The sequence below is a fragment of the Zea mays genome, chromosome 2 (genome assembly GCF_902167145.1).
Source record: "Zea mays cultivar B73 chromosome 2, Zm-B73-REFERENCE-NAM-5.0, whole genome shotgun sequence".
Lineage (NCBI taxonomy): Eukaryota > Viridiplantae > Streptophyta > Magnoliopsida > Poales > Poaceae > Zea > Zea mays.
Window position 1 is genome coordinate 85,108,983 of NC_050097.1, and position 9,501 is coordinate 85,118,483.

Here is a 9,501-nt window from a genome sequence, read left to right on the forward strand (position 1 = left end):
AGTACAATCCAATATACAAAAGGAATCAGTTAGACACCATACCTTGGTCTACGAAGTGTCGCAACTCGAAACTTTGAATACAACAATTTTTGACGAAGTTTTGAAATGAGAGGAAATATGGTCTTCTCGGCCAGCAGCACGACCGGTTTTATAGGCCTCCGCAGCTCGACGCCAAGATCTGTGGCGCCGAGCTACGAGGCCGCGTCGGTGCCACGTCAATGCCATGTCAGCCCTAGGCGCAGGGAGCCGTTATTGCCACGTCACAGCTCGGCGCCATAGGCTATGGCGTCGAGCTGTATTACCTCGGCGCCCTAGCCTATGGCGCCGAGTATCGGGTTCAAAATTGCATATAAAATTTCTGGGGGTCCAAACATAAATATTTTTCGAAAATAGGGCTAAAAAAGAAAAAAATCGGCCATAGCGCTTCCTATTTTAGGTGGTTTTCTTTGGAGCAGATTCAATAAGTGTGCTACCTGATTAGGAAGTTACATTGCAATGACATGTCGACAATGTGTCAAAACCGAGCATAAACAATTGTAAGACCAAAGTGATCTCTGATGTGTCCAGCGTCACAACAAGACCAAAGATCCTCACATCAATGCGAAGCAAAATAATGACGCAATGCTTATACTGAAAATAGTTCAGACTGAAACATCAACCTTCAACCTTACACACTGAAATATCGGCATGCCATGCCAATGTTTTAGGACAAACTGAAGCTCCAGAGTCCGAAGAAACCCATGAAAAGAAAAACAGAAACGATACATGCATATGCTGGACATATCATATCTAACAGTTGATTCACACCTGTAAGTTTATCACACGACAGTAAAAAAGTTTATCACACCTTAAATATCAAACCATCTTGGCCCAAACAATCGATGGCCAACAAAACAAGAACACAGTGAGTGGAGGAGCACAACGCATCCATGCAATGCGCGATGACCCGGCCGTAGCTGAAGAACCAACGCGTTCTTCGAAGCTTAACTAGGCAATGCACGACATTGCCAGACAGGAAAAAAAGAAACCAGCAGTAAGCATCTAATAATAAGCAAAGCTAACATATTGAATTAGCGTGCGTCAGGACAAAGAATGCTAGCGGGAAAAGAGTACCTGAGGACAGATCCCCGGAGCGATTTCTTCCTGTAGTAGCGTGAGTGTCGTGGCTGCTGGAAGAGGGAGGGATGGTGGCCAGCCTCCACCCCGTCCCACTCCAGCGCATCCCATACATACTTCTCGATCTCGACCGTCGGCTTCTCCATGTGTACGCCACGGCCTTCCATGGATGGCAGTCGGCGGAGGGACCAGCAGCCCCTGATCTTGATGGTCATGAGCGCGGGCGCCAGCATCAGCATCGAGGCCTCACATATCTGCCACAACGATGGGAGGTTGTGCAGGTGCATGGCCTTCAGATTGGGGAACGCTATGCGTTCCTCTCGGTGCTCTTCATCCAGCACGAATACATGCCTCAGGTCTGTGCAGTCGGCGATGTGGAGCATCTCCAATCTGGGGAAGGAGGAGACCCAGACTGGAAGCACAAACTGGAGTCTTGGGCAGGCACGCAAGTTGAGGTGCCGTAGTGCGTCAAACAAGTTAGACATGTAAGACGGACGACCTTTGCCCCAGATGCAGCGGGCCATCAGGAGATCCGATGCCCAAATCGTCTCGAGAGCCCTGAAGTCATCTGTTCTTGGAAAGACAGTATCCAACTTGGGGCACCTCTCCACACGGCATTGCCTGAGGTAGTAGAATTCGCCGGCCAGGGTTATGTTTACACCGGTTGAGATGTCATTGTCATGCAGGTGCAGGGAGTTAGACAACTCTATGAATTGTACCCAGTCCAGACAACGGCTCACCTTGGCAATTCCTACGTGGCGATCCAAATCTCTAGTTGGAGCTGGTGGGAAATCCTGCATGGGAACATCGCCAGCCGTGGCAGGGACATCACCATACTGTGCAAGTGCAACCACCCTGTGGGCAGCTTCAGGTTGTACATCCTCCCCACTATACACAGTGGGCACATCGGTGACAAGGATATTAAAGTAAATATCCACAATGTTGTTGCAAATGTGGTAGTCTATGATTGAGAACAAGGACCGAGCAAGCCTTGAGTCCGAAAGAATGGCATGTATCTGTAGCTTGAAGGACTTTTTGGTATGGTCAATACATGGCCGAGAATATCCCGTCTCAGCTCGTGTGTCAATGCATAGGAGCTCTAGTTGTGTATCTATATCGTATGGCCACTTCTCTTCCAATATTATGGCAACAAGGCGCTCACAGCCCAGCAGAAATAATCGTTTGAGACATGGGACTTGAATCACCATAGTTGTAAAGTCAAGTATCTTGATTCCAGTTCCTGATAGGTCCAGCTCCACAAGATTAGGTAGCCCACGTAGGAACAAATTCTCCAATCCTGTGCAGCCCTCTAGGCATATCCTGGAGATCTTGGCATCCCTCACATCTATAGAAGCTGGACGCAGATTTTCAGGAGGTAGTAGATTATTAATAGATGGTGTCCAATGGGATGCTACTCCATAGCCATCGAGACTAAAGGAATTGAGAGATGGTGGAAGCGCACCAACATATTCAAGCCCAAGGCAGCCATCAAGGAGAAGCACCTCAAGGCTACTTGCCTTTGATAGGCTACCTGGTACAACTTTCATCTCCCTATTGCCAGACAGATCGAGTAACTGTAGCTTTCCCTTGTCCATAAATGAGTCATCTACATCTACTGTTTCTGCTTGATAAATCCTAGCATTGGTAATCCTTAACCTGTAAAGGTGGGGTATTAATTTCCTTAGTTGATTGATGCACTGCCAGCTCCAAACTCCCTCTATATTTAACTCCTTCAGGTTACTCATGAGATCTATCTTTTCTTTGGACAGAATCTCATCCCATTCTGTGTATCGTATCTCGAGAACCCATAGACTGAGCAAGAAGGTCCACTCTGCATCTGTATCACAATATTGTTCACTTGGCTTGTGCTTACACTTGTCCAAACCAAGGAACCTTAGGCTATTGCACATGAGGAAAGGAGGTGATGCAAAACTGAAGGCACAATAAGAGAGAACCAGCACAGCAATGCTCCTAGAATATTTGAATATGCCAGGTGGCAGTATGGGTGGGGAATATTGTCCTTCAAGTGATGTTGGATGACCTGATCTTGCATATGGTTCTAGCTGACCTGTTCTTTGAAATGCCAAGAACACCGCCGATGCTCCTGCTGGTATATCTTGGACACCATCTAATCCATGTTCCTGGGAGGTGATTGAAATCCAATGACGATCTTTAACTAGACACCTCATAGAAACAACTAGAGGCTTTGTAATCTTCTTTACTGAAAAGGTAGGACTCAATTCTTCAAGCAAACGTTGAAGTAGAGGAGCATCACACTCCCATCTTATCTCTCCATGCAATGCATTTGCGATCTCCATTTTTTTATTGCCTGCTATAATTCCAGCACATATCCAATAGTTAGAAGAATGAGCATCCCAACCCAATCTAGTGATGTTGTGGAAATTGTAATGTAGGGATAGCTCAAAGAGGCAACATTCTGTCACCATTGTTGCATCCATATCCAGCATGCATTGGTGGCGAGCAACTATGGTAGTAGCCTCTCCATGCACCAATGCACAAAAATCCTGCTCACTTACCAGATTAGGTCCTGCGACAATTGATCCATAGAGGAAAAGGTGGCTGTATCTTAACTTTTCTGCTATCTCATCATGACGGCTATTAATCGTCAACAACTTTCTCTTGAATGTCCAAATGATTGTGTTTTTACCGAATTCCGTTATATGAGGGATGCCAAATCTAGTGACATCGATCTCGTTATCACTTCCATTAAGAAAAATCATCATAAATTTACAGTCCGCCAGTCTTCGATAAATATCCATTGCAATACTTCGTATCACATCCCTAGATTCTTTATCTTTTCCATCGTAGTCATCCTCCTCATCCTGGTTGTCAAACATGGCCATTGTTCCATGGTCAAGTTTCAGTTCCTCTGCAATTGCTCTCTGCATTTCCCTTCTACTTTTCCATTCAGAGCAGTCAATGTACAATACTTTGTCAAAGCGTAGTTCATGGGGAGCATCCATTTTCTGTGATGAAAGTTCATTTGCTATGGAATTGAGGACTGCGGACGCCCCAAAACCATCCCATCCATCAAAATATATATTTTTTTTCTGTCGACTTATCATATGATATTGCAATATATCCTTTTTGGCTTCCTCAATATTCGTAGCTAAGATCGCCTGAAATAAAGGAACCAATGAGGTCATGGTCAACCGGACCTCATTCTGTTGAACCTAGATATAAGTGATTGATAAATTTTCCTAGCAACACATATATGTGCTCTAATAAATTGTACAAATCAATAAGTACATACCAAAAATGACTGCTACAGAAATGATGATCCTAAAATGTCGAGGACTTCACACTATAGGTTTGTCATGACCCATTATGGATTGAATATCTTTTGGCTATTATCACACGTGATTCTAAAATACCAATGACAATGGTTATCAAAGATGGCTCACTATGAGAACTATTTATGAATTATGGTAGGTTTACAACATAGCCAGGAGGGAAGACGGGTCAGGACGGAGCCGCTTAACTCCAGATGCATCTACGACCCCTACTACCACCGCTATCGCTCTGCACCTCAGCTATCACGACTATCCCGCTAACAAGGCACAGGCAAGTTGATTGAAGCGAAGACACCTAAAACTCATCATACTCTTCATAGTAATCCTCATCTTGGTGACCTGATTCTAGGCAGAAAATTTAAAACGGTGTGAATACACTTAAGTGATAAAAAGTGCAATCTAAGGCTCACCAATGAATAGTCTGAGGCTGGGCATTCCGCATTTTAATTTTGTTGGTCAAAGTTTATACCATCCCGATTTAATAAATCATCATAATGGAATACCAACAATAAAATGCATATTCATTTTAATTTAATTCCATAATTTAATCGTGTGAGGGTTCGAGCCCCTCTTGACCGCGAGCATGACTGATATATGAATTTTACGCTCTGCAGAGTTGCACATCTTTACCCACAAGTCATGTTATCGATATGTCTATGTTTGCAAGGCCTTTCACCTCTTCCAAGAAGGATTGTGTCGGTGTTTCGAACCTCCGCTCCAATAAGTAAATTTCTAAGTGCGCGTTCTAGGCTCTGGACGGTATGCTCGATGGGTACAAGGTTTATACTGATTCGGACAGAACGTCCCTACATCTAGTCTTCGGCAGCTCACGCTACATGCACCTTTGTTGCTCGATGCTCGTAGTAGGGGTTACAAGAGAGAGAGAGAGAGAGAGAGAGAGAGAGAGAGAGAGAGAGAGAGGAAGGAAGGGCTCTCAAGTCTCTTATATGGGGGGTGGACCTATAGACTATATGACTGGATTCCTACGCTAAGCCTTAGCTCTGGCCTCCAGGTCTTTAGGTCTCACTGGGCATGTGACATTACCTTCTGTTGGGTGTCTTCTGTTCTGTGTGTCTTCTTCGGGATCCAGCCTCCTTGTGTCATAACTGACCTCCTCATTTTATAGGCAAAAGTGGGGGTCAGCAGCCGGTAGCTTCTTTGAGAAGGAGCCACTACACCGTGGTAAAATTAGGTGTTTACCCTGGTGAGGTCATGTTGTCCATATATGTGCCTCTGTAGCTTGGGTCTCAACATGGCTCGTCGTGTTGAGGGCCCTATGGACGGCCTTCGCACTTAGGCCTAGGCTCGATAGGTCTTGAGTGCACTGCAACCCAGGGGCTCAAAGGTCATGAGTGCGCTGCAGGCCGAGGGGGTCACAAGTCATGAGTAGGAGGCAGACCAGCTTTGTACCGTGGCTCGGTGCCAAGCGTAGTTAATGCGGCCAGCCATTTATGACGGGTCAGTCTTGTGCCATGCGGGGAATCCACTCGAGTGGGTTCCCTTTAGTCTGTTCGGCTCCCCTCGCTAGGTCCGCCACGCCCGACCCCTAGCTTGGTGCCTCAAGGTTTATTCGGGGGTGGGCGCTTCTTGGGTAGACGGTTCCCTTACTCCTCTACTAACCGGTGGTCCCCATTAGTCCAAGGGTCCCTATCCCATGCGCTCTCTCTGACTGGTGGGCCCCAGGAGCCCGGGGGTCTTTTCCCTGACAATTGGTAGGGTTCACTACGAGATCTTTACAAAGTTTCAGTAGCATGAGAAAACCTGTTATGGTTAAATGTAGAGATGGTATAGGCCTCCCTTCTCTAAAAAGCCACCACATGGTAGATCAGCTCAAGAACCGATCTATACTTGAGCAACTCATCCCCACTTGCCTCTTTCGGGTAAGATTCACTAGCTTTCCTAATTAATTAGCCAAGACTAGAGCCATAATAGTCCTTGTGGTTGCTCTATTTTCTCATGTGGTTCTCTATGTTCTAATTAAGTAAAGAGATCTTGTCCAAGAATTAACAAAACAACATTCACATGAATATAGCTATATTTAGGTGAACAAAACAATATCCAATTTTCTAAAAAAAATCCATATGAGTATATCAATACCCATATGAGTATAGTAACTTTATCCCATAACCCAAGTTAGAGCACTAGCATTTCTACCTAATAATAATAAAACTAGGTATAAACAAGGTATAGGAAAAAAAATCTAAGTATAACGCATTAGATCCCATTAGGTTAACCTAATTGTGGTGAGAACATAATAGTAAATATTGTATAGGTCAAACAATGTGATCAAGGACACAACTTGCCTTATAGCTTACTCCTGCTGCTCAGAAACTTCTGAAGGTTGAGCTTCAAATCCCTATATCGAGGATTCCCCGATAGGGAATTTATAGGTTATGCTGGTTCAGGCTCTAGTCGTGATATAATACCATATGTCTAATGTTTTGGTGGCTATTGATTATTATGTTCTGACCTGTGCTGTAGGGGTTCCCCCACTTATTCTTATATAGTCCAAGGAGGTGGGCGGTTATAGGGATGAATACGTGTAAGTCACATGATGAATCTAATCTAGTAATCGAGTCCTATGAGAATCTAACTCTCTATAATTACTAGTGTTTCTTCATTATCTACTGGAAACTTGTCTTATCTACTTACGACTCTGTCTTGTATGTTGGGATATTTAACTATCTATTTAGGACTCTAAGTTGTCTCTCCTATCCCAATAATATTCTTGCCATATTTGTATTTATGGAGTCCTCATATTAGACCTTCCAATAATCATGACGACCGAGTCCAGGGACACTAGGTAGGAGACGACTCCAACGCGTGGGCCCTACACATAAGTCACTGTGATTGAGAGTCACACGTGTGGATTGGCAAAAATTTAAAATTAAGCAAAAAATCGTTGCATTAATTTTTCTTCCTGTTTATATTCTAAAATTTGGAAATTTTAGGGTGCGACATGAGGTGGATTAGTTCCTAGAGGCAGAAAGAACCATAAGGGCTTATTCGGTTCTACTCCAATCCATATGGATTGAGGGGGATTGAGTGGGTTTCAATCCCTAGTAAGTCAAAATCTCCTTCAATCCATATCAATCCCCTCTAATCCATATGGATTGAAAATAACCGAACAAGCCCTAAAGCTGAACACCTCAAAGGTGGAAAAATGGCAAATGATGTAATTCATGAAGGTATGTGTAAGGACCTGCTACTTAGCTTGAGTGACCAACAGAGTACATAGGTTTTCATATTTTATCAATACGACAAAGAGTTGTTCGGCTTTATTGGATCTTATTGCAAGTTGAAATTTGAAAATACCATAAAAGGACTTGACCTGCTAAAATCCAGTCCATATTTGTTGATGAAACTTAGTGTGATCAATGAGTTGCTTGTGTGAAAAAACTTATTAATGTGTAAAATAAGTTTGCTTCCATGGCTTATGAGTTTGAGATGGCTAAGGTTGCTTTAGAGGAAGTCAAGTCTCTCACATTTTTTATTGGTACAGGCAAGCTTTGTCGTACATTGTAAGCTATTCCGAGAACTGTGCTAAGTTCAAAGAATGTGAAAGAACCATCATGTTCATGCTATGTAGATCTAAAATTGCTTTTGTACTTGTGATGTTTGTCCTGGTTTGCTTCAATCTTTTAAATACGACCGGCTAGAACTCCATCCTATAAACATCCTATTTGTCTGATACCTTCAACCGTTGCATGAAACAATTAATTCGGATTGCTAAAGTTTCTGCACTTCACCTTGCAGCTTCACAGATGTTACATATAATCTAATTTTCACCCACATATTAAGTCCCACCAGAATTGGCTAGATAGAAATTGAAGTAGAAAACCATGTAACTTTTATCTTGAACATTAATGGAGAAAGCAAAAGAGCAGTACCCGCATGACCACCATGATGACTTCCTCCGTAGAAGACCAAGCAAGAACAGCAACAGCGCAATCATTAATCTAATCCATCCATCAGTTGAGAATTTCTGTTGCGACAACCTACATGCACACACCATATCTATAAATGTTATTGAGTTATTCTACATTTATGTGGGATGGACAAATTTAGTCGGATAAGAACAGCAGAAGAAGCTGAACTTGAATCCCACAAAATTCAAGGAGACCTACCAGAGGTGCGCAGACAAGATTGAGAATGTACCAGAAGGCGGCTACCACAGGTTGCCCCTTCCATTTTGTAAAGCATGCACAATAATTCCTTGCGTGTTCCATGTCCTGGGCAGCACGGTTTGCTCTCCTTTCCTCGTGTAAAGCACACACGATTCCTTGCATGTCGCCGGCTCTTTTCTTCTCCTGGTTTTTTTTATTATATATACTACATTCACCTGCCTTTTCTTTCATAAAGATACTGTGGCCCTTGAATCAAACAAGTTAATGCTTCTTAGGATCATTAATACTAGCCATTTTGAAAAGGATATAGAGGCCTCGAAAGTTTCTCTAGTGTTTTATTAGATATTTGGATCGCATATATGCGAATCATATAATTGTCATGCAAAGTAGATTTATAGTGTAGCGATGTCATTATGTTTTGCAGATACATTAGCTAAAATTATGTTCTGTACAGTTTTGATGTTCAAAATAACTAGCAAGGGAACCTGGGTATTATTTTCCATGTATATGGATCTTGTATATATTTTGTTGTGTGAGTAAAATGTCGTCACGGCTCATCATTAAACCTTGGGTCATTCTCCAACTCATGAAACAACAACCAACCGCCCGGACTGCACTAAACAACAAAACAAATGTTGTTTGTTTTGATGTTTAGTCCAGTGCGGATCACTTCTACTTTATTAATATAATCGGCTGCTCTGCTCTCCTACCTGGTTCGTTAAAAAAAACTTCTCCAACTCATGAAACAACAACGACAGACGGACTAAGATAGGGATGCACAGATAAAACAACCCCTCCTTTTTTTTCCATATACAGTACTAAAACAACCCCTCCTTTTTTTCCATATACAGTACTAAGATATATATGTTGCATGAATCAATTAATTAGTATTGCTAAAGTTTTTGTATTTCGATATACATATCTACACCATCTCTAGAGGCAAT

At 42.8% G+C, this 9,501-nt stretch overlaps 1 protein-coding gene across 2 annotated transcripts; it reads right to left on the reverse strand.

The window, feature by feature from the left end:
• Nucleotides 1-599: 599 nt before the first annotated feature.
• On the reverse strand, nt 600-8,630 carry LOC100381927 (uncharacterized). Of its 2 annotated transcripts, none has more exons than XM_008670076.2 (4): nt 8,558-8,630; nt 8,321-8,428; nt 1,114-4,256; nt 600-982 (listed from the first exon to the last, which is right to left on the reverse strand). In XM_008670076.2, the coding sequence occupies exons 2-4, from the start codon at nt 8,333-8,335 to the stop codon at nt 856-858; spliced, it is 3,285 nt and encodes a 1,094-aa protein (XP_008668298.1). In that variant the 5' UTR covers nt 8,336-8,428; nt 8,558-8,630; the 3' UTR covers nt 600-855. The 2 variants fall into 2 exon arrangements, with proteins under 2 accessions (XP_008668298.1, NP_001348485.1); NM_001361556.1 differs by having other exon boundaries at nt 696-987; nt 8,558-8,594.
• Between the last annotated feature and the right edge of the window lie 871 nt (nt 8,631-9,501).